General features: G+C 39.0%; 2 protein-coding genes and 4 non-coding genes across 6 annotated transcripts in view; 1 reads left to right on the top strand and 5 right to left on the bottom strand.

The window, feature by feature from the left end:
• Positions 1 to 18,427, top strand: part of cnksr3 (cnksr family member 3) — a 60,570-nt gene extending 42,143 nt beyond the window's left edge. Inside the window, exons 10-22 of the mRNA XM_042391211.1 lie at positions 25 to 155; positions 252 to 433; positions 1,115 to 1,201; positions 2,693 to 3,001; positions 8,535 to 8,628; positions 9,999 to 10,170; positions 11,516 to 11,589; positions 11,951 to 12,022; positions 13,057 to 13,112; positions 14,242 to 14,324; positions 14,409 to 14,652; positions 14,726 to 14,898; positions 17,724 to 18,427. Coding sequence (XP_042247145.1) covers positions 25 to 155; positions 252 to 433; positions 1,115 to 1,201; positions 2,693 to 3,001; positions 8,535 to 8,628; positions 9,999 to 10,170; positions 11,516 to 11,589; positions 11,951 to 12,022; positions 13,057 to 13,112; positions 14,242 to 14,324; positions 14,409 to 14,652; positions 14,726 to 14,898; positions 17,724 to 17,900 — 1,854 coding nt within the window. The 3' untranslated portion in view covers positions 17,901 to 18,427. The remainder of the gene's footprint in view (positions 1 to 24; positions 156 to 251; positions 434 to 1,114; positions 1,202 to 2,692; positions 3,002 to 8,534; positions 8,629 to 9,998; positions 10,171 to 11,515; positions 11,590 to 11,950; positions 12,023 to 13,056; positions 13,113 to 14,241; positions 14,325 to 14,408; positions 14,653 to 14,725; positions 14,899 to 17,723) is intronic.
• A 234-nt stretch (positions 18,428 to 18,661) lies between these two features.
• rps7 (ribosomal protein S7) lies at positions 18,662 to 26,020 on the bottom strand. Its single transcript, XM_042390198.1, has 7 exons — positions 25,959 to 26,020; positions 25,209 to 25,294; positions 23,890 to 23,961; positions 23,274 to 23,417; positions 21,903 to 21,967; positions 19,510 to 19,660; positions 18,662 to 18,772 (listed from the first exon to the last, which is right to left on the bottom strand). The coding sequence occupies exons 2-7, from the start codon at positions 25,281 to 25,283 to the stop codon at positions 18,695 to 18,697; spliced, it is 585 nt and encodes a 194-aa protein (XP_042246132.1). The 5' UTR covers positions 25,284 to 25,294; positions 25,959 to 26,020; the 3' UTR covers positions 18,662 to 18,694.
• On the bottom strand, positions 19,179 to 19,396 carry LOC121882971. The gene has a single exon (XR_006092199.1). It is a non-coding gene; the product is annotated as a small nucleolar RNA SNORA73 family (small nucleolar RNA).
• LOC121882960 lies at positions 20,789 to 21,006 on the bottom strand. The gene has a single exon (XR_006092189.1). It is a non-coding gene; the product is annotated as a small nucleolar RNA SNORA73 family (small nucleolar RNA).
• Positions 22,276 to 22,493, bottom strand: LOC121882973. Its single transcript, XR_006092201.1, has one exon. It is a non-coding gene; the product is annotated as a small nucleolar RNA SNORA73 family (small nucleolar RNA).
• Positions 23,617 to 23,834, bottom strand: LOC121882972. The gene has a single exon (XR_006092200.1). It is a non-coding gene; the product is annotated as a small nucleolar RNA SNORA73 family (small nucleolar RNA).
• Positions 26,021 to 26,561: the final 541 nt, after the last annotated feature.

The following is a 26,561-nucleotide window of genomic DNA, read 5'->3' as shown; positions in this document are numbered from 1 at the left end:
GTCTTTCTCTTTTTTTTTATCCAGACCTCTCAGGGAGCTCCGGGTCTCCACAGACTTCGACATCCTGAAACCTCAGACGCACCAGGAAAGAGAGGGAAGACAGCTGTCTTGGATCTGTACATCCCTCCTCCCCCCGCGGCGCCGTACGTACCGCTGTGAGTACAACGCCGATCCAACACTTCATCCACTTAACTTCTGATTTACCCACAATGCTGAGCGTTTGTGTCTCTTTTCTCTCTCTCTCTCTAAAGAGACGGGAACATGAACGTGAACCCAGGTGTGAAAATGAGGTCCAAGTCTCCCAACTCGTGTCTGGATGCGGACGTACGGCGACGCTTCACTGTCGCCGACGACCGCAGGACGTCCGTCAATCATACGGCTGACGTAAACCAGCCGATCCCTGTCCGCCTCAGACAGCGCTCCTCTTCACGCTGTGAGTGCAAACGACAAAATGTTGTCAATCTCCAAAAACTGTTCTCACAAACACAGAACAGCAGGTTCAGGCTGATAATATCCAGTTTTCAGCACTTTGGCACTTTTTTCTTTGGGTTTTGACTGTTTGTTGCACAAAACCAAACATTTGGGACGTCTGGGTAATTATAACAGGCGTTTTTCTACAATTTTTAGACTTTTTACAGATGAAACCATTACCTGATTAATTGAAAAATGACAGATGGACAGATTAAACAATAATGAAAATGATCATTAGTTGCAGCCTGATCTAAGTCTTTAAGTTTCTATATTTTAATGGCATTAAGTTATGTTATGTTATCATGTGAATATTCAGTTTTCCTTCTTATGTTATATGGATTATAAAGATGAAGTCTGAATCTACTTTTAATTAAAAATAAATCACACAAACATCCAAACGGACCTGAGCTGCATCTAGAAATAAGAAAGTCTGATAAATTCTTCCACATAAAGCTGCTTAAAACATTCTTTTTTTTATTGGGAGCATGAAAATTATGAACTTTAAAGTCTAAAAATCACCACAAAAGATCAGCCTGAAAGATCAGATCAGAATAGTGAGAGAGAGAAAAACTGAATATATGCACAGAAAAAGAAGATTTCTTTTTTAAATTCTTTTGTTTTCTCCTCTCTGTACGGTCTGCAGGTAAACCTCGACCCGTCTCCATGCCGGTGGAGTCTCTGTCGGGCGTGTCCAACCCGTCCTGCAGGCCCGGAGCTCAGGGAAGGAAAGGTAAGCTCCACCTGGTCAGCTGAGCCCAGACGCCTGTAATCTAACCGTTATCAGTAACGGCCGTCTGTCTGCCTCGTTTACGGCCGAGGACAAACCGCAGCAGGACGGGCTGCGTGCTTTGAATTTTTACCTCGTCGATCATTAACGCGGAGAGCTGCCGCTGCATCCAAAGAGCTGATTTCACTCTTATAACATTTCACCTTCAGGAACACACTGTGTGGATTTCAATGTGTGTGTGTGTGTGTGTGTTTGCGGTTTGTCCGAGATAACGGGCTGTTAATGGATTTTTGAGTTAAATAAAGAAACATTAAGAGTTGAACAACATGCTGAAGCTGTTTTCCACTGACGCAGCAGAATTAACTGAGAGCTGACGTTTCAATTCAAGTTTTGTCTTTAAGTTTTGAAAGAATTCACAAGACTTGATTCATTTTAAGATATCATTTAAATCAAGAAAATCCTCAAAACAAATGAAACTCTTGTGAAAATAAAACCAATTCTCTCTCCTTACTGGTCGATTCTCTTCCCCTCGTCATCTAGATCTGGTCTCTGTACTCGGATACTTTTATTTATCTGCATGTTGATTAAATACCTGATACATTGAAATAACAGATGAAATCCACTAAATTATTTTTCACAAGCTTCCTGATCCAAATACTGAAAGTCCTGGTTCAAAACTATTCAGTTTATAAGCTTAAATTTTAGATTTGATATGAATGAAAGTGAGAAACTGGGAAAATGACTCCTGATGTCTCACTCTGTTGGAGTCATGGCAATTTATAGAAACACTCACTCCAGTCTGATTGTACGGTGGTGTTAAAGGGTGGAGTCACTTCTGAAATATGCCAATAAAATCATAAAATCTACAAAAAACACACACACACACACACACAATAGTGAGTTTCAGCTCAATGTTTATCTGTCTGGCTGCAACTTTACTGTTGTGGTTCACTCTCAGGGCTCTCATAGTGTCGTTTTTGGCCGCAGCAGGCAGCTGTTTCCAGAGAAAAAACTCTAAAAAGCCGCTGTACACTATCTGCTAAACACCAAACAGCAAAACAAACAGTTAGCTGTAGACTAGCTGGTGAACATAGTGGAGCATTTAGCAGCTAAAGAGCCAGATATTTCCCTCAGGAGTTGGTAGAGAGTAAAAACAGAACTAACAGAGAGTGAATATTGGACAGAAACACGACTCCAGATGAATGATAATGTTTCTCTGTAACTGCTTGATGTGGAAATAAGCAACTGTTAGTTCAACATATCAACTTAAAATGTTACCCTGCTTGTTTCCACTGCCCCCAAGTGGCCAAAACATAGATTTAGATTTATTTGACAACAATTAAAATACACTCAAGACTGCAGTCACTCAGTCCTGACAGCTACAAGCTAAAAGTTTATTTCCATTGTGTTCATCTAAGGGGAAAAGGGGTAAGACATGTTAAAACACATACAACAAACATACCGACTTGTTAACTCGTCTCCTCTCGTGAACAGGGCAGGACATCCTTCACAGATACCTGAGTAACGAGGGGATCAGCGCCATCACAGAGGAGGAGCCGCATTACCCTCTGCCTTACCGAGGTCACCCGTCTATCCGCGGCGTCGACCACATCAGAGGCAGCCAGTGCTTCATCAACACCGATCTGCACAACACCGCCACCATCCCTTACCAGGAAGCGGCGTCCAAAAAGTCCGCCGCCTCCACCGCCTCCGCCGCCGCCGTTTCTCCTCCTCCGGCCGCGACCAAACAGTCGACGTCGCTGCTCGGCGGCTGGCTGGCTCGTCTCAGGCTGCTCAGCCACTGATTCTGTCTTAACATGGTTTAAAATTTCCATCAGATAAGACGAGTTCTTCTCATCTGGCTCCCACAGCAGGTCATGTGTTCTCTAAAGGCCTTCAGCATCTGAGAACCCAGCGAATAATTAAAAAATTACAACTTCTGGAATGAATCAATTGTGGTGGAGGAGGTCTAAACAGTCAAAAATACAGCAAAGAAGAAAACCTGCGACATCACGGAGCAGCTGTGTTTTTCTGAGTTACTTGTTTTTTTTGACGAAGACCGTTTTGATTTTTCATGTGAGTTGTCTCTATGAGCTTCACACTGGAGAGTTAATGTTGCTTATCAGTTTAATTTTTCATCCTGATAATCAATCGTAGGAAGTTTATAGAAAATATAATTCAATTTTAAAGCCGTCTTCCCCCTCTGACACCTGCTGACTTGTGATTTTCTACTTTTAAAAAGCAACTTAAAGGAGAACTCTGCTGCATATGTGTAAAAAATTAGCTTAAAGCCTTTTGAAGACGACAAGTTTTAGAGAGAAGTGAGGTTAGCAGACTTCTGTAGCTCCTCATCTGTGCTATAGGCTAGCAGCTCCAGGCTACATTAGCAGCTACTAGCATAACACACCAGAATCTCCAACTGAACTGTCAGCGGTCAAGTTGCATTGTGGGTAATGTAGGCGCCAAATTTTGACAAGCAAGAAGAATGTGTGGAATTGATTTTGTAAACTGAAAAGGTCAAATTTTGATTGCATGGACAAAAAAAATTCAATTTTTGAGAAATTTTTATTACATTGCTCAATTTCCTATTGACTTTTAAAATTTGAAGATTAAACTGATAAGCATTAGCTCCAGTTTGTGAAGTAGTGGAGCTGAGCTGGGACACAGTTCAGGACATTTTACGGTCGGCTCAGTGGATGTAAATGTTTTTACAGTTTGGTTGCTGCAGTTCATCTGGTCCATCCACAGACTGAATGAGAACCTGTACGGAGCGTCTGTGACGTCACTCTCGCAGGTTTTTTTTTTGAAGAGACGTTTTTTGAAGCCCCGAAGTTTGATTTCACCGCCTGCTGCCGTCTGTGTCACTTACTGGAGTCGGAAAGTCCTGATTTGTTCAAAAGAGGAGCGCAGAAACTACCACAGCTGAGTTGACAGTTTGTGACTTAATCAAGGCAAACGCATATCTGACACATACCTCTCCTTTAAGCCTTAAAGACACTTAACTAGAAGCTGCTGAAAACCTCAAAATCTTGTATGAACTCTGGACACAATCTGGACATTTTCCTTCACAATACAGATGAAAGTATTCAGAAAACTCTCCTGTAATTAAGTCTATGGAAGTTTGAATCAGTGATATATATATATATAAAACATAAACATACTTTTTAAATGTTGCTTTTTGAATACTGAAATCAACATTGCAATAGCAAAGTCTGGACCTGCTGAGTGGAAAACAGTCAACATTCAGCTTGTGCATAGAAACATTTGTGCTTTTATTTTTTTTGACCTTTGAAACGCCCCTCAAAAAAATGACAAAATACCTCGTTATATCTGCTGAAATCTGCTGAAAATCAAGCTGGTTTTTGTTTTCAGCAGGTTTTGATTTCTTTTCTTGATCGGTTTTATGTGACAAGAATCAGTAAACAGAAATTTTAAAAAAATCTTAATGATCCAAACCCATCAGAGCCTGCGAAGCCTCGACCGTGAGACTCGGATTCAAAGAGCGAATAATCTTGAACTTCAGTGTATTTTTTTTTTTTGTTTAAAAATGGTGAAACATTTCTAAACATCAGAGCACCTTTTTCCTCTCAGTCTCAGGAGCCGTCAGTGCCTCCCGTCTCAAGACTTTCAGTTCATTTCTGGACAAAACAGTTTGTAAATACGTTGCATCTTTTATAGATTGTTCTTACTTCATCGCTGCAAACTGAATTTCAGTCATTTATCTCGGAAACGTGTGCTTTTCAGAGTATATCAGTTTATGAGAAGATAAAAAAAAAAAGATATACAAAAGCTGAACATTGTTACTAAATATTTTCTGAAGCCTCGCTCAAATCTTGTTACAACAGTAATAACAGTATAAACTTTTATTTTTAAGAGAAATAAAGCTATAGTAACAAAATGCTTAAACAGTCAAAGGGATTCTGGCAAATAAGAACATTAATAAAATGCTAATTAACCAAAGTTTACCAGCAGGGTTTTTTTTTATGACTTACATGCATTTTAAGAAAGCAGTCTTAAAGTTATTGTAAATAAAATCTATATTATGCCTTTCCTGTAACAATACATAATGTAAAAACTCCTAAATATGTATTAAATTGTCATGATCAAAAGGACTCAAACTCAGGAAAACGTGAACACTCGCAGCAGCCGGTGAAGCTACGCCGTTGATGCCAGAACAACAGAAAATGTTCGAATTTTTGCTTAAATTTGGGTTTGAGAGAAAAATTTGAAGTGTTTGATTTTACCTTTTTAAATTAATTCGTTTAAATCTTAAACCGACACTTGTGTTCTTTTTTTTTTTTTTTTTTTTTTTTTTAAAACTGCTGCTGCCGTTGTTTGGCAGAGTCGTCTGCAAATACTTTGACACCGGTCTGCTGGAAGCTGCTTTAAATTTCAGGTAAAACTAACTGATGTTAAGTATTTCAAGGTGTGGCTCACTGCACTCTAAAAAAAAACCTTCAACTGTTCCTCTTAAGTTTATTTGAAGAACTGTGTGTTTGAGGTTTCTTTAAGTACCATTATGAAAAACTTTGAGGAGTTCCTCAAGGAACCGTCTCCGATCCTCTGATAGTTACAATCTGAGGAGCTCCTTTTACTTTTGTAGAGTGTTTTTGGTTCATCTTAGGTGCCTTTATACTAACGAGACATTATGCAAAAGCTCTGAAGTTTGTACAAAAGAATATCAGAGTGTAACACAAACTGTAAATATCACAAAATATGTTCTTTGCTGCAAATGTGGAAATATGTAATAAATATGTGGAAATAAACAGTTTTGGTTTCTGAACATAACATTTATATCTTAAAGTGAGACTTGTAACTTTTTAAAGAAGAAATATACATTTCTTTACCTCACAAATACAAAGTTGCTTAGTCAGTTAGTTGCAATCTGCAACCTCACCACTAGATGTCACTAAATCCTTCACACTGGTCCTTTGAAAGCCTTACTTGGTCTGGTATGACCAGTAGCTTATGGTGGCTAACATTAGCTCATGTTAGCAAAACTTTACACAGGTATACAATAGATATTGCTGTGTAATTGACATTACTGAGTCAGTTAGCAACTATTCTCTGCTTGTGATCCTGTTCTACCAAATAATGGTGTCTTTAAAGCAACTAAATGAAGAGGATCTTATCCTACAACTGCTACTTTTGGCCACAATGTCTGCAAAAGTTACATAGTCTCACTTTAAGGATAAAATTCATCATTTTATATGTTTATTGTTCAGGATTTTTATCAGTTTTGGATGATGATTTATTTGTAAAGGTCTCGTCAAACTGAATGATCTCTGAGTTCTGCAGTTTGATGCCTCTGTGATGCTTTTAACTCGTGAAGAATATAAGAAATAAAATTCAATTTATTTTAAAAGCTTCTTTGTTGATATACTTTATTGAGACATTGAGTTCATTGACAATGTTCATACTGGGATCACAGCCCCAATTTAATGTTTCAAGTGTTTTATATGCAATAGTTAAAACTAATCATCAAAAATGTTGCATATTGTGCTTCGTGAAGGAAAAAAGGAAAAAGTGTTCACAGAAAGACATTTAGTCAAAGTTACTGGAGGAGGTGAAGTACTCAGATCCTTTACTTAAGTACAAGTACAAATACAGCAATGTAAAAATACTCCATTACAAGTAAAAGTCCTGCATGATAAATCCTATTACAGTAAAAGTACATAAGTATTATGAGCTTGATGTAGTTAAAGTATTGCAGTAAAAGTACATAAGTATTAGTAGCTTGATGTAGTTAAAGTATTGCAGTAAAAGTAGTGGTTTGGTCCCTCTGACTGATATATTATTATATATGACATCATTAGATTATTAATAGTGAAGCATCAGTGTTAGAGCAGCATGTTACTGTTGTAGCTGCTGGAGGTGGAGCTAGTTTACACTACTTTATATACAGTTAGCTAGTTTAGTCCAGTGGTTCCCAACCTAGGGGTCGGGCCCCTCCAAAGGGTCAGCAGATAAATCTGAGGGGTCGTGAGATGATTAATGGGAGAGGAAAGAAGAAAAAACAAAGTTCTGATACACAAATCTGTTTTCAGTTTTTGGACTTTTTCTCTAATCTTTGATTTTTGCTGAAATATTGGATCATTTGAACATTTATTGAAATGAAAGCATGTGAGAAGTTTAGAGAGAAAAATCACTATTTGGTGGAGCTGTTAACAACTCATAGACATGTGAAATGTGACCCCGACTACACACTGCTTTTTGTAAGACGTCAAAAGACAAAAAGGTTGGAAACCACTGGTTTCATCTTTAACAATGTGTTGTATTTTAAAAGCTTGTTATATTATACATTGTGTCAAGTCTTCATCTGAAAAGTAACTAAAGCTGTCAAATAAATGTAGTGGACTAGAAAGTACAATATTTCCCTCTGAAATGTAGTGGAGTGGAAGAATAAAGTAGCACCAAGTAAAGTACAACTACCTCAAATTTACCTACATCAGTGTAGTACTTGAGTAAATGTACTTTGACTTTCCACCACTAGATGCTGATGTAGTTAAATGAACCAAGTTCAAGTCTGAAGCATTTACAGAGCTAATGGCGTCATCTAGTGGACGACACCAGTATTACTTTAAGTAAAAAAACAAACAATATCTATTTTTGTCATGTGATCATTTTGATCAGACAAACTGATTTATATCAATACTAACATGAATAATTGTCCTCCAGAGCTGCAGTGAAATTGAACTTAATAAAGCTTTACAAACAGTAAGATGTAAAAACAAATGTAAAGTCTTTGAAATCATAGTTAAGGTCAAATCGACCACCTGAATGTGACATTTCTCTCCTCCAGGAGGCTGTTTTCAGTCCCTGATGTTTCTCTGAGCACAAATGAGCACAATTCAAAGGAGATCTGGTGCAAAATGAGGCCTCTAGACATAAAAGTATTTAAGCCAATCAAACCTACATGCAAGAACACATTTCACTGCATGATAAGTGACAGAAAAGGTTGTTATTTAATTTATTTTCTATTAAGAGGAACCATGATTCGGTTACAAGAAAGACATCTGAAGCTGCAGACAGTTGGAGACAGCTTGTGTGAGATCAAACACAAATAGCCGGCAGGTCGAAGATACTGAAACCGCATGTTTTATCCACCTACGGTCTCCTCTGTGACAGATAACTGGAGATTATCTGAACAGCAGCAGCAGCAGCAGCAGAAACGTTTTTTTTTGTTCATTACAACAAAGAGGAAGTTTCTGAACGGGGTCTGAGAAGCAGATGAGAGCAGAAGAATCATGAAGAACGTGTGAAACAGGAAGGATGATGTGGCGTCTGTACGTGTGAGTGTTATTCTGACTTTGTGGTTTCTGGCTTGAAGTATGAGTTTTACCCGGCAGCGCTTTAGAAACTCAAGTTCCTCCTCTGCTGCACGTCACTCTGCTGTCAACACAACACACTGCTGGACGTCCAGACTGCAGGTACGATCACTTTTAGCTTTTCTACTGCTGTTTATTCCATGAGAGCAAAAATCTAATGTCACTTTAATGCAGATAAATACTATTGCTATACAAGGTTTTTTAAATGCATTTTTGAACATTTTACCAAAGTTAAAATTCCCTCCATTATATTTAAGTTAAAGTTAAAACTATCTGCACGGTGCTTCATATAATACTGACAATGTTTTATTCCTCTTTTATCAAAACCTGGTCATTTATCTGCTGGTTTACATCCCTTTATTGAAAGAACGAGAACCGATCGCACGGTCTTATTTTTGCACAATCATCAACGTTACCACACGTGTTGTCCACTGTGTCAACTTTAAGCTGTTGCCATGAGGAATGCATTTTTTGATCACCTCGTTTGCAGAAGCCGTTAGACTTGTGAACAAGTCACAGTACAAGTCAGTTTACCCTGTTTATAGGCTGATAAATGCACTTTTTATATATGTGTCGTTACGGTGTTGCCAACTACAAACCTGCCACTGCCATTAAAGGACAGGTTCACATTTTTTTTAAAGTGTGTTTTAAAGCAACAGTCAGGTGTCCATATGAACAGTGAAAGAGGTTTTCCTCGTTGTAATCATTCCTCCTGTTCATACTGGCTGTTAAAAGATCCTTCAAATGTGCTTTCAATGTCAGTGATGGAGGCCAAAATCCACAGTGTGTCCACACAGTCATATAAGCTTATATTCAGCTTCAGCAGTCTGAGTTAGTCATATCAAGTGGATATCTGACACATTTACAGTCTTTTTAGCATCAAATTCCCTCTTTGTGTTTCCTCGGACAGTGTTTCCCTGTTGAGCTGCAGGTGGAAGTATAGTAACAAAAAGAGGGACTTTGGCACTAAAAAGACTGTAACGTTGAAAGATATCTACTTGATTTGACTCATTTGGACGCCGAAGCTTCATATTAGCTTCAGATAAACTTTTAAATACATTTTTGAACAGAAGGAGGACTGTGGATCTTGTCTCCCATCACTTCCATTGTAAGGTCATTATGAAGGGATCTTCTAATGGTCAGTATGAACAGGAGGAATGATTACAGCAAGAAAAACATGTTTCAATGGTCATTTGGGCTCCTGACTGCTGTTTTAAAACACACTTGAAAAATTGTGAACTCATCCTTTAACAGTTTTGTTCATTATTGTCCTTTGACACAGTAATCGAAAACTCATTCTCACCACAAGATCCTTTTAGTGGTTCAGCTTTTGATTATCAGTTGAGGGTTGGAGCCTGAATGATTAAACGATAGCGTGGCCTTGCTGAAGGACTTATCACTGCGGACAGATAACACGCCACATCCTATACGGAGACGTATGAATTAGTTTGATCCGCTCTCGTCCTCTCCAGGCGGGCTGCAGCCATGAGTCGGCGGCGTATTTCCATCAAAGATCTGGGCAAAGTGGACTGTCAGGGCTGGCTCCACCGCAGGAAGGAGGGCCGCAGCTTCCTGGGAAGCAAATGGAAGAGATACTGGTTTGTCCTGCAGAAGAGTTCTCTGTACTGGTACAAAGACAAGATGGTGAGTCAGAAGGCTCCGTGATGACTAAATGACCACATTTCTGTTTACATTCAGTGTTTCTCACCAGGACGCGTTGTGTTTATGCTTGAGGTCAAACACATGTCGAATGTATCTTCTTCCTTATAAGACAAAGACAATGTTTTTGTATATTTCAAATCGTGCATCGTTTACATTCATGTTTACAAGCTTGTGCATCGCCGTTGACCTTTCGATCAGCAGATCAGTGTGAAACTGGGTGAAAGAACAAGTGTCGCATTGCTCCCCCACACACACACACAGATGACCCATGGCGCTACTAGTGGTCAAAACCTCTACGTGCTATTTTTAAAGTGCTCAAGTGCTTCCTATCAGCTTTAAAAAAAACTGGCTCATACTACTAATTAATATTGTTTAGATAAAATTTGACCTGTTTTTTACATTTGAGAGCAGTAAAAACACCTGAAACACTTTTTTATTAGCCTGAAATTGTATGACTTCTCCCCTTTTTTAAAATTTTTGTGCAGCTGCTACACATTTTTGTCCATAATGTAGAGGGTGTTTAAAAATATTCACACTCACTAACATTCTGATACGTTCCTCTGTTTTAGGAGACCATGATAAAGTGTGATTGTGAATGTTTTTCTCCATAAATGAATAGTGTAAAACCTAAAGAATATACTCTGCTCTCTGAAAGCTTCATGAAGGATTAATCACCCATTTATTGATGATTGATGAGGTATTGATAAGTTTGTGGTTCAGAAATGAGATACTGACGGATCAGAATATGAACAGTACATGAGGGTCAATGCAAATATATCTAACATAATATGTAGGTGTAAAGTTCAGGTGTCCATATACTTTTGGACAGGTAGAGCACGTCTTGACACTCCAAGTTATGGTCCAATAATTAATTAACCTTAGATATCCTGTATGTATGCACTAATCTAGATTAGATTCAGTTTATTTTAACAAAATTTAAGTACAAAACAGCTCTCAAAATAGATTTTAAACCTTTATTACTTGATGTTTTAATCCTTTTTGTAACTGTTATAGTTTCTCTTTTCGTCCCTTGACTTGTTTTTTGATCTCAAGTCTCTTTTGAAAAAGTTAAATCAAGTTTCAACACAACGAGACACGAATGAGGCCACAGTAAAGGCCAACACAAGCAGAGCAACATAACACATATACAGTCCGATGTGGCGAAGAGCATACAGACCGGTACTTCCTGTGAGAGCGTCACACAGGAAGGTTCAGTGTGAAGCACCCACACACACACACACACACACACACACACACACACACACATGCACATGCAGGGGGGGGTAAAATGCATGATTCTCAGCACGTTTATTTCTCTTCTCTGCAGGACGAGAAAGCGGAGGGATTCATCAACCTGTCCGGCTTCACCATCGAACAGGCCAAACAGTGCAGGAAGAAACAGTACGACGTGTTTTTCTGACTGTGTGACTGTGTGCGGCGTTTAAGCGAAGGCCGGTCTGGGTGGAAAGAAAAAAAACAATCTTTGTCTCTTTGTGGTCAAACACTCAGTCCACTTTTGACTAATCCTTCACACTTGGTTGCCTCGTTTAGCTCCGCTTTGCATCAACGTCCAGCTGCATTAAAAAAAAAACAAAACTGATTTATACAGCGTGAGATCATCTGATAGGTTAAATTTAGGTCGTGAGAAATGTGCTGCAAATTGTCAACCTTCTATTTCTACACTCATTCTCATGTGTTTGAAAAACAGATGATGATTTAGCTTTATTCTACATCACAAACACCGCCCTGTGTTGTGTTTCAGCTCCATAACGGCCAGTCACCCGCTGGTTGTCACTATTTTCATCGCTGCAGAGAGCTTCACGGAGATGAATAAGTGAGTATTTCATTTTGTTTCTTAAAACTTTAAAGATCTCCTCCAGACGTGTGTGAAGACATATCAGAATAAACTGCTTGAATGACTGTGATGTGCAGAATGATACTAGAAGGCTGCTTTTTTTTTTTCAAACTAATCTGTTGAAGGGGGGAAATAATCTGGGTACTTCAAAGCAGGATTTGTGACATCACAACTAGTTTGGAGCCAATCGTGATCCAGTATGCAAATTAGACTGCAAGTGTGATGTGTGAACTTGAAGACTGCAGTGCACAAACACTGAGAATAGACTTCACAGTGAAGTAGGAGGCATAATTTATGTTTGCATATTCATAGATTCTGCAGATGTCATTTTAAGATTTTTTTAACTAGGCAACAAACTCTGTTTTTTAGTGGGGGGGAGGAAGCATATGAGACACAGATTATTATTCAAAGCAATGTATTCTTATGTGTCTTAAAACATGTCAGGACTGCTGGACACAAGATTGAGTCATACGTTGTACAGATTGTAAAGCCTCTTGAAGCTAATTTGTGATGTGTGACTCACCGTAGCTGCAGTAGTGACAGTGTTTCCTGCAGGTCTGACGGTCGAAACAATCACACTTTAAGTTTTTTGGGTGTGTGATCTCTCCCGACAGCCCACAAATCAGATTCACAGACACTTTGTGACCGATGTTACTACTGACGGCAGGCAAGAGGAAATATCAATATTAAGGCCCCTTTTTTTTTTTTTTGGTCATTCTTGTGTACAAGTAGAACATTTAGGCTGTTGGAGGAAAAAGGTCAGCAGGGTCACTGAAATGAACATCTACAGCAAACTAGATCAATCCAACTGTTAGTTGCTGAGACACTTTGTTCTGAACTAATGACATTAGCAGCACAAAAATAGATTTAGTTCCTCTTCCTCTGTTAACGAACTGTTTTTTTTTTTTTTTGTTCTTAGATCAACTTCTTGTTTTCTGCTGTGATGTGATGAGTCATTGTTGCTCAGTATGCGTTGTAGATGCAGCCTTAAAAGGCAGTGTGTCTGTTTGCAGGTGGATCAGTAAACTATCGGAGGCGGCCGAGCCATGTGGTCTGGTCAACACTGACGGTCAGAACGTTTACAGCTTATCTGTTCGTTATCTACAGAGGAATCAAACAAAATATATAATGAAAAAATAACAAAAGCGTATATCTGTAGTTTAATCCGGTGACTTCCTTCTCCATTTCTTCTCTTCTTCACTCTTTCGCTGTAACTCTTCCCACGCTCTCTTTCTTTCACATTCTAACTATTTAACTTTCTTCCACCTCTTTTAATCTTGTCATTATTCCTGTGGTCCCTTCTTCCCATATTTCTGTTTCTTTCCATTATTTTTCTCTCTTCTTCTTCCTCACTGCTTTCTTTCTGCTCTTCTTTTCATTCCCCTGCTTCTAAACCTTTGACCCTTCTTCCAATCTTTCCTCCTGTGGTTCCATCTTTTTATCCTTCTACCCCTTTCCTTTCTTTCATTCAACTGTCTTGTAGCCGATTCTTTTCATCTTAATTTCCTTCTTCCATTTATCTCTTCTTCCTATCTTTCTTATCTTTCTGCTATACTTCCTTTCTTCCCCTTCTCTCCATCTCCCTTTTCCATGTATTGGTATCTTTCTTCCATCCTTCTCTTTATTCTTCATATGGTCCCTTCTTTCTATCTTTATTTCCTTCTTCCATTTTCTCATCTTCCCATCTTTCTGGCAGTCTTTCTTTTCAATCTTTCTTCCTGTGTTGCCCTCTTCTTATCTTTCTTCTAAACATCACTTGTTTCTTTCTTTATTTCTATCCCTTCTCCCTTTATTTGCTATCTTTCTACCCTTCCTCGTCCTTATCTTCATTCTTCATATTCTCGCTTCTTTTCATCTTAATTTCCTTTTTCCATTTTTCTCATCTTTCCATCTTTCTTCCTGTGGCACCTTCTTCTCTTTCTTACCTTCTTCTTTTCTTCCGCTTCTCCCTTTTTTGTTATCTTTCTATCATTCTTTCAACGGTTCTTCCTTTTACTCTTCATATGGTCCCTTCTTTTGTCTTTCCCTTCTCCCCTGTCTCCATTTTCCTATCCTTTAATTCTTCCAATCTTCCTTTCTTTTTTCTTCATGGGGTTCTTTCTTCCCTTTTTTACTCAATTGTTCATCCTCTTGTTCACTTGTTTCTTCCTATGTGTCGCTTCTTTCCATTCACTTGCTGTCATTCTCTCTGCGTGCAGAGTGCTACAGCGAAGGCAGCGATCAGGACGATGACGACAATGTGTTGACTTCCTGTTGTCCAGAACCAGCAGATCCTGCAAATGTGAGTTAAACAGTGTGACGAGTAACTGAGGACACTGACGTAGTTTCTTCACACAGCCTGTAAAACATTATGTCCTTCTACCAGGGAGATGTTCTTCCGTCTCTCTCCTCACCCTGCACTTCAATCCCGTCCAGTGAATTTACCGGTGAAAGCAGAAGGAGAAGTACGTCGGAGGGAACCTTATGTAGGAACAGAAGAGGAAGAAGAGTTGACTCAGGGGGCAGTGAGCACCTGTCCTGGCTTGACCTCCCCGGGCCGGACGGAGCCGGTGGAGGAGCGTCCCTCCCTCTGGTCCAGGTTGAAGAAGAGGAGGAGAAAGTCGTTCATGGTAAACACCTGGAACCACACCTGGTTACCATAACTACCGCTGGTTTAACCCACTGACCTCTCTCTGTTTCCAGAGAAGCCAGCTGATGAGATGGAGTGTCTCTACAACCACCTGAAAGCGGCCAGCTTGTCTCCGACTGGACAGTCCAAGCGCAAGGACTTCAGAGCGTCCTTCATCAGACGCTGTCAGAACGACAAAATCAACGACAAGCTTCACCTGCTCAGGATCCTCAGCAGCACGTTAAAGGTGAGTCAAGACTTCTGTCATTGACCGAATCAACAAATTATCTTGATGTCAAGTAAAAAACTGATTGTATGCTTATGGTCAAAAGCGAAGAGCAGTCTACAAATCCAGTAAGTTACAATGGAGGTCAGTCATTATAGAACCATAACGCCGCGTTCAGACCAAATCCAGCAATACGTGAAAAATGGCAGTCCTCCCTTTCATTTGAATAGGGGCAGTTCATTTACGATGCAGGGGGTGGGTACCGCATAACTGAAGTGTTAAAGAAATTAATAAATGATAAGTTCAGAGCATTTTTATCTCAACAATCTTTGGATTTAGACTTGTACACAATACTGTAGCAGCCACATCGAAAGTTTTGAATGACGTTGCCAGTCCATTAGATACCAAGCAGGATTTTGTCTCCATTTTCATTGATTTATCTAAGGCATGTTAGTGGTTGCAAGTTATCTCAGTAACAGATCACAAGCTGTAGTAGCTGATGTTTATCAGTCAAGTTTTATGAATGTGACCAAAGATGTACCACAGGGCTCTATTTTAGGAGAAATAGAGCATCAGGGGAAAACCACAGGAACAGCACAGTTCATGTGTATGCAGATGATGTCATTCTGTACACAACAGCGCCCTCTGCTGCTCAAGTGGTTCAAAATATTCATTTTGACTTCTGTGTTGTACAGCAAACTTAACTTGCTCTTAAATTACTGTTAAACTCAAATAAAACTACATGTATGCTGTTTTCTAAAAAAAACCAGTATGCTCTTACAAATATCTCTGGATTGATGATAAGCTGTGTTTCAAAAAGCATTTTAATGAACTAACTAAATCACTAAAAAACAAAACTGGCATTCTTTTACAGAAATAAGACTTGTTTTACCCAGAACTGCAGAAAACAAATTGTTCAATCAACGTTTTTATCTGTTTTGAACTATGGCGACACACTTTATATGCACACTCCTGCTGATACACTTAAATCTCTAGATTCAGTACATCATTCAGCTCTTAGATTCATAACTGGAGATAGCTTTAGAACGCATCATTGTTTATTATATGAGAAAGTTGGGTGGCAATTGTTGGCAGTGAAAAGGGAACAACATTGTTTTCTATTTATTTACAAAACACTAGTGGGCAAACTTCCTACACATATCTCATGTCTTCCCAATTATAGATCACTGTCGCACTAAACTAGACCCCAGTATTATTTGGCTCTTGAATAACTTCAGGTTAGTACTGAAGTTGGAAAATTGGCTTTTGTATTTTTCACTCCACACAAGTGGAACAATTTGCAAAAGCTTGCTAAAATGGAAGAGCTGATCCCTTACATTCATTTCAATCATCTTTTGGCAGATTTGGTGCAGTGTGAATGTGCGTGTTTTCCCTCCCATGAAGGAGTTCAAAGATGTAAATCGCTGTGCACTCACTTGGCATTGTATCAGGCTGCAAGTTGGGTTAGGATTTCTACTTGTGCCACAATCAGATACCTCACACAATTGCACCCACACCTCCGCAGAACCCTGCGTTGAAGTGCAGCATATTTTCCTTTAACAGTTAATGAAGCTCAACCAAGTTGGGTTTTTGAAGGCCGATTGATACTGTTACTAAGTTCAGTTGTTTTTGTCGTCTTAATTTTAATGTTTAGATACCTAAATAAACAGTTCAACATTTTTGAATTTCCTTTGTTTCGCTTTTGTTTCTGAGAATTTGATGAGAAGATTGAAATCTCTCATATCAGTGCATTAAGTACAGAACTGGAGCCAAGATTAGCTTAGCTTAGCTTAGCATTGGAGGCGGGGGAAACAGCTAGCCAAAATCTTTCTACCTGCACCTCTAGAGCTCACTGTTTAACACGTTTGTTTAATGTACACAAACAGAAATTTACCTCACTGTTAGGACAAGACTCACTGAAGTAATCACACATGACTGTTGTTAGCCAAGAAATAGTTGCAGCCTTTAACTCCTGAAGCCATAAATTGTTGTTGTTACATTTCTGTTTGTGTACAGATTCATCAAATGAACAAAGTGTTAATTAATGAGCTTTCACTGTGTATCTGTGTAGACTGACTGCTTCCCTTCCCCCTGCTTCCTGTCTTTATGCTAAGCTGAGCTAAGCTAAGCTAAGCTAAGCTAAGCTAATTGACTCCTGGCTCCAGCTTCATACTTGACTCACAGATATTTTAGTGAAATTGATTTTTTCATAACTCTCAGAAAGAAAGCTAATTAAACTATTTCCCCAAATGCTGAACTCTTTCTTTAGGTTATACTATGTATTTTTTTGCACTTAAACAAAGTTTTGCTAGTTTCAGTACATTTCACTTCATGCCCTTTTGGCTTCTAATATGATGTAAATGAAAACAATTGAACCTCTTGATTCAAACTAGAGAAAATCCATTTGTTTCTTTGATTGGTTTCAATGACAAATTTGAAGAAAATGAAGGTACTTTTTACTGCAGACATGATCTATGATAGCTTTATTTTGTTAAGAGCATGCATTTCAAACATAAAAGATGCTATATGGCAAAAAAAAGGTTAACTGCAGTGACCTTATCTTACAGGAGGGCTTACATGGAGAAAAAAAAAAACTAATTTTGCTCTCCATTTAACAATTCTTTCTTTTTATTTAGTTATTTCCACTCTCAATTGAATAATTAATGCTCTGAATTTAATATGTGCTCTGGATTTAATAATTCATGCTCTTGATTTAATAATTTGTGCTGTTGATTTAATTATTCATACAAAGTCTCTTGAAATATTAGTCTGGATGTAAAATTTAAGTGAGGTAAACTCTCTCAGTCTGATAAAGTCACCATATACAACCCTTTCATGTCCTTCAGGCCAAAGAGTTGGAGCTGCTGGCGATGGAGCAGATCCTGACCGACCCGACTCTCACGGCGAACACATACAGGAAGTGGAGACTCTCCAACTTGATCCTGCTGGAGGAGATAAGTCATCGCAACCAGGCAGCAGGCGGCGCTGAACAGCCGCAACTTCCTGAACAGCTGAGCGGCTGAGAGCAGATTGTGAGCTCAGAGTCGGGACACGTTCCCACCGAGGAGGATGAACTCGATAAGCACTGGTGCACACTAGTGTTTGAAACCTATCTGTTCACACTGAGACACTAAAATGGTTGAATTGCTCCTCGTGTGACGGTGAACTGGGAGCTGCTGCCATCATGTGGTGATGAGTGGGACAGACAGCAGGTGCTGGTACTGTGATAAAGGTGCTATGATAAAATGTTGTTTAGAGCTGAAATGATCAGTATTAACAGAAAATTGTCTGTTGGTCATGTTGTTTTCAAGCAAAAATACTAAACATTCATGTTTCAGCTTCTAAGATGTGAAGATTTGTCATCGACTATGATACAAGTGAATATTCAGTATTTGATGGATGACTGTCAAGTGTTCATACACATTTGGATTTTGATGGATTTCAACAACTTTAAACCCAATTGTGTTTTATGAATATGCTTGAAAAATATGTAAAATAAAGTTACTACTATTTCCAAGTACATTTGAAAACAGTGGGACTGTTCTAATTAAATATCTTTCATTAACATCAGTGGAATTGTGTTGTGATGATATATGTTAATATTTTATGTCTTCTGCCCAACTGAATGATTCAGTTTATTATATTTATTAAGTTTATTCTAATTAAAACCTAAACTGCAACACGAGTTACTGAGTAACTTCGGTGCCTTTAACCACAGTTCAGGATCTATTTCTGTGAAGTTATTATATTCAACAAAAAAAAAAGAGCAGACGACACCAAACAATGACAGTAAACAAATTTATTTTGTCATCTGCATTTAGAGCTGGAATTCTGGGAATTCAAACACGACGTCTTTGCCTGTGAGCTTCTTGTAGACACCAGAGAAGGTTTCAACCTGAAAAACAACAACAACAACAAACAAATGTTAAGTTTTATTTGAACATTTAACAGTAAGAACAAAGTTCAACTGATCAACAGAAGATGGTGAATATTTTCAATTTCATAATTGATTAACAAGAATTCATATTTGGTGGAATTGACCAAGAAAAACAAGGAATCCAATTTATAAAATGAGATCAATAAAATTCTCTCATTTGAGAATCTGCAGGCAGCACAAGTTTGGCATTTTCTACTAATTTATCATGATTAACTTTGTTTATTAACGGACATATTTCAGCACCAATTAGACCATCTGATGACAATTTAAAAGTTGTATTTGTTCTAAATCTGTAATTGATTCCAGTGTTTTTACAGCGATTAACTGAGTTAATTCTACTTCTGAATTCACTGTAAACGCTTCAGGTTGTGCACTGCATGGTTTAGCTCCCCAGTAACGGCCCCAGAGGACTCTGGGAAGTTGTAGGAATATGCAGGACGCTCGTCCTCGCCGGCCAGAAGCCGGGGACAGAGCTTCGTCTCCGACATTGTGGAACGGGACTGTACGTCTCGGCTCAGGGCTACGCTCCCATACGCCACCAGGACAGAGCCAGGAGAGGCGACTCCTGGATGTCCACGTCGGATCAAGACTGTCAGCCAATGACTGCACAGATGTGGGAATACTGGCTTCTGATTGGTGACGGTTTAATATAAACATCTAATCCTGTGTGAACATTGACAGGTTTTTAAACTTACTTTGTGTTCAACGTTGTTCTGCTGAGCCTTGTCCAGATGGACCTTGATGAGCCTGCTGCTGTCCAGTTTGACTCTGATCCTCTTACCCACGATCTCGCTGGGGAACACCAGATCCTCCAGGATGGCGTCATGGACCGCAGTCAGAGTACGGCTGGAGGAGACGCCGACAAAGACACGATGTTAATACTGAACATTCAAAAACAGCCCGACACCAACCTCACATAATCAGAGTGGAAACAATTAGTCCTTTTTATCAAACATTAAAAATATATTGATAATTATCGAGTAATTTAACAAAAACATCAAGTATTCTCTTGTTCCAGTTTATCAAACGTGAGGATTCGCTTATTTTCATTACAAGACGTCACTTTGGGCTCCAGAAAACTGTGACGAGCTTTACGGTTCATTAGCAATTAAACAGTGGATTACTGTTTCCCCATTTAATTGATTGGTCTTAAAAAAACATCCAAACACGTTGAAAGATGCCCGTCAGAGTTTCCTGAAGCCCGACGACATCAAATGTCTCGAGTTGTCTGAAAGATATTTTAATTCACTGTAAGTCGATACACGGCAAAAGAAGCAAATTCTCACATTTAAGAACCTCAAACCGTCAAATATTCACTATTTTTCCTTTAAAAATAAAAAACCCGACCAAAAAGATGAATCAGCAAAATATTTGCAGATTCGTTGTCTGTCAATCGACTAATTGAGCTCTGATGAGCCTTTATCTCCACTTTCATACATACTAAACAAATATATCAAGAAAATAACTGTCAGATTGATAAAAATCATTTGTTGATCGCAGCAAAATGAGTCAAACTTAACAAACTTGTGATATTTCTAATATGAATAATCACAAATAATGTGTCCAATAATCAAAAAGCTGAATATTTACAATGTTTTATATTTAATCATAGCAGTGGAAATAAAGTAGAGCTGCAACAATTAGTCGATTCAAAATTATTCAGAAACTATTTTGATAATTGATTTATAGTTTAAGTCATTTTTTTTTTAAAGCAAAAACAGAAATGTTTCAGATTCTCAAATTTAAATATTTGCTGCTTTTCTTCGTCTTACAGAAAACGTGATATCTTTGAGTTTTGGACTGTTTGTTCAGACAAAACAAGACATTTAATGACATCATTGACATTTTTCACTGTTTTGATGTTTTATGGACCAAAACGACTCATCGATTAATGAAAAAATAATCTGAACATCAATCAATAATGAAAATGAAAACACGTCTTCATTTCAGAGTCACGTTCAGTCTTCTGTTAAACAATGTGCACTGCATGGTTTAGCTCCCCAGTAACGGCCCCAGAGGACTCTGGGAAGTTGTAGGAATATGCAGGACGCTCGTCCTCGCCGGCCAGCAGCCGGGGACAGAGCTTTGTCTCCGACATTGTGGAACGGGACTGTACGTCTCAGCTCAGGGCTACGCTCCCATACGCCACCAGGACAGAGCCAGGAGAGGCGACTCCTGGATGTCCACGTCGGATCACAACAGGGTTTATACTTTATACCAAACATCAAAACTATTTCCTGTCCAGTGATTTATTCTAAATTTTAACACTGGTACCAAGAAAGCACTGCGATTAAGATGAAGATAAACTATATTAGACCTTAACAGACTGTGTAAGATGGATTTTAAGACTTTTCCAAAACAGCGGAAAAAACCTTTTTAAGTGTCTGACAGGTAAGATAAATATTTGACTAATGATCCATTAACATGAATGTTTTGGGTGATTTTGGTGCTTTAAGATTTTACAAATATTTGAGACTCAAACATGTTGATTTAATTACTGATCATTAAAGTTATTAAATCTCAACAAATCAAACTAACTCAACATATTTATGAACAAACACAACGACCTAAAACAACCAGACACATTTAAAGGAGCATCAACAGTAAACTAACAAATATATTCATTATTGATTCATCCGTTTATTTTCTTGATTAATCAATTAGACATTTCAAGTGTCACCGTTTCCCATAGCAACCTAAATGTCTTGTTTTGTCCACAATACAAACATATTCAGTTTACTGTCAGAGGATTAAAGAAAGCAGAAAATATTCACATTTAAGAAGCTGGAACCAGAATTTGGACTTTTTTAAAATAAAATAATGACTTAAGACGAGTTATTGATTATCTCAGTAGTTGAAGATTACTGTTCCATTGATCAACTAATCTGTTAATCACTGCAGCTCTAATCATCATGAATCATTTATATGATCTTGTGTCAAACTCTACGTTCATTTCACTCATCTTGAACAATCTGAGGAGCTCAGAAATATGCAGCACATGATGAAGACTAAAGAAACATTTTATATTCTTTACGTAAAGGAACAAACACTGTCAGCCTCTAATATGAAACTAAAACCCGACACTCACCTCCTGGGACGCTTCTGCTTATTCTTTGTGCGGCTTTTCCTGGTGGGTTTGGGAAGAATTCTCCTCTGAAAGTCAACAACAACAACATCTGATTAAACTCTGATCAGGATTCACAAACAACTGACAACACAGACAAAACATCAACATAATGGATCAGGGTCAGACTGATATTCTGGGTCACTGCAGGATAAAACCTGCACATGTTTATGTTGCTCCTGGTTTTACTGGAAAACTTCAGAGCTTCCTTTAAAAACAATATTTCCACAGAAAATTCTCCAGAGAGGATGGTGACAATTTTCAATTACAGCAACTTAAATTTGACTTCTGAATTTCAACAAAAGTGATCAATATCAGTCGAGACCCTGATGTTACAGAATGTGCACTGCATGGTTTAGCTCCCCAGTAACGGCCCCAGAGGACTCTGGGAAGTTGTAGGAATATGCAGGACGCTCGTCCTCGCCGGCCAGCAGCCGGGGACAGAGCTTTGTCTCCGACATTGTGGAACGGGACTGTACGTCTCGGCTCAAGGCTACGCTCCCATACGCCACCAGGACAGAGCCAGGAGAGGCGACTCCTGGATGTCCACGTCGGACCAGAACACACATGACAGACAAAACAAACATCTCACAGCTCATCTGCTCGTCCTACTTGCTGTAATGATTCCTCCTGTTCATACTGACCATTAGAAGATCCCTTCATAATGACCTTACAATAGAAAAATGTACTTAAAAGTTTATCTGAAGCTAATATGAAGCTTCAGCGTCCAAATGAGTCAAATCAAGTAGATATCTTTAAAGTCCCTCTTTTTGTTACTATACTTCCACCAAAAGAGGGAATTTGATGCTAAAAAGACTAAATGTGGCAGATATCCACTTGATATGACTAACTCAGACTGCTGAAGCTTCATATAAGCTTCACATCAACTTTTAAATGTCTGTGTGGACACACTGTGGATTTTGGCCTCCATCACTTCCATTGAAAGCACATTTGAAGGATCTTTTAATATCCAGTATGAACAGGAGGAATGATTACAGCGAGGAAAACCTCTTTCACTGTTCATATGGACACCTGACTGTTGCTTTAAGACACTTGAAAAACATGTGAACCTGTCCTGTGCTCTTTGCCCTCAGCTACATGACACAATCCCTGGTCACTTAGCACAACAAGCTAATCTGTCTTACAGCTGTGGATGCAGACACAGATTTCACTCCTGTTGTAAAAGCAGCTACATCTCATGCAGGACATCAGCTTTCAGCTTGTCCATAAAAAGACATTCAGACTGTTGAACAGCCCTGCAGTATCAATCTGAGGGTAAAGAGCTGCTCCACATGTCTCTGTCTCTCAGTCTGAGGAGGACATCTTTATCCTCACCTGTGCAATGAAGACCACGTGCTTTCCGCTGAACTTCTTCTCCAGCTCCCTCACCAGTCGCACCTGGATCTTCTGGAAGGACTTCAGCTGAGGAACAGGAACGAAGATGATGATGGCTTTCCTGCTGCCACCAACCTCGATTTCCTGAAACAAAGCAAAGAAACAGACTTAATACCACACTGCAGAACATCCTTACTTACACAAACATGAAGAAAATGCTTTTAAAAGTCCTAAACTGTATAATTGGTTGAAAAAGTTTTAGTGGATTTTAGGATCCAAAAGCTACTGTGAAAGTGAAAAACATTACAGCATAAATCAGTTTCTGTCAAACCCTGATGTTACAGAATGTGCACTGCATGGTTTAGCTCCCCAGTAACGGCCCCAGAGGACTCTGGGAAGTTGTAGGAATATGCAGGACGCTCGTCCTCACCGGCCAGCAGCCGGGGACAGAGCTTTGTCTCCGACATTGTGGAACGGGACTGTACGTCTCGGCTCAAGGCTACGCTCCCATACGCCACCAGGACAGAGCCAGGAGAGGCGACTCCTGGATGTCCACGTCGGATCACGTTTTCAATTCAACACATTCAGATAGAGATGCTTCAGCGACGCTTCGTACCTTTGCTGCAGTGATGTTCAGCTCTCTCAGCTGAGCCTTCAAGTCAGAGTTCATCTCCAGCTCGAGCAGAGCCTGCAGGGACACAAGTCACAGTGAGTTTAGGCATTTTTACATTTACACAGGCAGTGAATAAACTGAGTGTTAACCTTATTCTAACCAGACATATTTAGACTGAATCAAACCAGGACTCTACAGCTCCTGATGAGACTGTTTACATCTTAATGTCAGCACATTTGTTTTAAAAAGGAAATCAAAGCCACTGATCGCACTAGAAGCATTTTATTGAGTTCGAGGAGGTAAATGCCAAATTCCACTCAGATATCTTCATATTTCTGGGTCTGAACTGTCTAACAGAAGCTGATTCACGGCTGAAACAGCGTCAAGGTTTGTCTGTAAATTCAGTGGATTTAGTTTGTTATCGACAGACATCTTACTACACAGATGTCAGTTATATCCATAGAAATGTCACAAAGTTAACCTACAGCGTTCCACTTTAAAGCCTTTCTACAGACACTATGAGATCATCAATTATTGGGTTTTAATTCACACTCAAACTGAGCAAATACAACTTATTTAAGGATATTTCTAGGTGATGTCTGGACAGCAGAATCACAATCACTGCGTTTACATGCAGCAGATCAGTAGCCAGATTTCTCTCCTCCTGCCAACCTTATTTTGGAAACATGGTTCACTGAGTTTAACTATTAGTGATAGAAGACCAGATTTATTTTGTGTGTCGGAGCAGCCGGTCAGCACAGACGGAGCTCGTCCTCTAACAGTCTAATGTTCAGGTGGTGGAAACTGACTCATTCAGACATCTACAGGCTGCTTTGTTTTATTTTCAGTCAGACTTTGGATGTAATTATATCAGATACGAGGATGCTTCGCTCTGTGTAATGATCTCTCCTTTCATCCCGCCACTCAGCACTGTGCGTTCTCTGTCTGCAGTCTTATAGTGCACATGCTTACTTGTAAAAAAGCAGATTAGAAACCTGGTTACATGAATACATACATGTCAGAGAAATCGGTGTTCACCAGAGCGTAAAATCTGTCGAAACTAGGTTTCTTTAATCCCCAAACTCTGATTATAAGAAGCAGGTTTCTCGTTCACAACAGTTAAATCAGCTTTCTTACTCAAGTGCGTGTAAGCACACTGCATTATAATACAAGTCAATGATTTCTGTCAAACCTCTCGTTTCTGAGCATACCATGATAGATGGTCATTTTAGTATTGTTCGCTCTCCACACAAGCATCATCTTATCAGTCACTGCAATAAAGTAAACACATCAATTGGTAATTTATCTGTTGGTCCTCTTACCTGAGAGATCCCAGACTCGAACTCGTCTGGCTTCTCGCCATTAGGCTTCACTATTTTGGCGCTGGTACTGAACATGGCCTTTGTCTCTGTGGATGGAAATACAGACGTGGGTTACATATAAGTTATTATATATTCACACATAGGAGACACACACACAGCGTGCTATCTTAGTGTTCACTACAGTAACATGGATCCTACTGAAGCTCCGGCAAACCTGCATGTACCGCAAGATAAACCGGCTAAGTGCTAACTAGGAGCAGCAGGTTAACAGAAACAAGAAATAGAACCTCTTAGTAGAAGCCACATATTAAATTTAAAGGAACAAAAGAGACAAATTCAGCTCTCTGCTGCTAAAGACGAACAGCATGTCAGATAGTCAGTTTAAGCTAGGTTAGCCGGCTAATATAAGCTAGCCTGCTATCAGTATCTCTGCTGTGAAGTAAGAAATGTCTAACGACGGTAATTAGTTTTATTTCACATAAAACGACTCATAGGCAGAGTTTAATACATTCAGTCTGCTGTCTGAACACATGCACGGCCTGCTAACTGCTGCCCATTACAACCGCTCACCGGAGCATCTCTACTACGCTTTATTTAGTGATATAAAACGGCCATCCGCCTCCCAAAACTACATAATCTAAAGCATCATAGACTTTAGAAACACTTTGGGGCGAAAACGTAACAATTAAACAACATTAAAGCACATTTTAGAGCAGAAATGTGAATCCGGTGAAAAATCCCACGACTAACCTCTGTCAACGACGGCCAAGGAAGAGGCCAGAACATCGCGAGAGTTGAATTAATCCAATGCGAGCGAGTCATCGTGTCAACGCGAGAGTTGAATGAATCCAATGCGAACGACCGCGAGCGACTCATGTTGTCATCGCGAGAGTTTTTTTTCTAAAACTTTATTTAGAACAAAGAAGTAAAACAACAACTGTGATACAAAAAAGTTTTTAAAAAAACACCTTTGTATTAAGTCCTTTTTGATTTTAAATAAAATGTACTTTATTATCGCGAGAGTTGTGTGAGATTATCAGTTTACACAGAAGAAATGTTTGAAATAATGTTAGTAATGCAGTGGTTAGAGGATACAGGGATACAAGGATTACATTATAGACATTTTTGATAGAATTACAACAAAAATTATACAGAAGTCAAATGATGGGTCTTACAATAATATTTCTATGAGTGCCGGAACATATTGGTATCAAAGAAAATGAAATAGCAGATAAGGTTGCAAAGGAGACCACAAAAAATAATCACATTGATTTGGCAGTTTGCTTCAGCAGGACAGAAATCAAAAGCATTATATTAAGCAAAGATTGAAGGAAAGGTGGCAAAAAGCAGTGG

The sequence above is a fragment of the Thunnus maccoyii genome, chromosome 17 (assembly GCF_910596095.1).
Source record: "Thunnus maccoyii chromosome 17, fThuMac1.1, whole genome shotgun sequence".
NCBI lineage: Eukaryota > Metazoa > Chordata > Actinopteri > Scombriformes > Scombridae > Thunnus > Thunnus maccoyii.
The sequence above is the reverse complement of the archived record's forward strand: the minus strand, read 5'-3'. Positions and strand labels throughout refer to the sequence as shown.

Excerpts from the sequence above, each read along its gene's own strand:
- rps7 (XM_042390198.1), bottom strand. The coding sequence starts at position 25,283 with ATGTTCAGTACCAGCGCCAAAATAGTGAAGCCTAATGGCGAGAAGCCA. Across the intron at positions 23,418-23,889 it reads TGAACATCACTGCAGCAAAG|GAAATCGAGGTTGGTGGCAG; the intron begins GTACGAAGCGTC and ends GCTTTGTTTCAG. Across the intron at positions 21,968-23,273 it reads ACGTGGTCTTCATTGCACAG|AGGAGAATTCTTCCCAAACC; the intron begins GTGAGGATAAAG and ends GTTGACTTTCAG.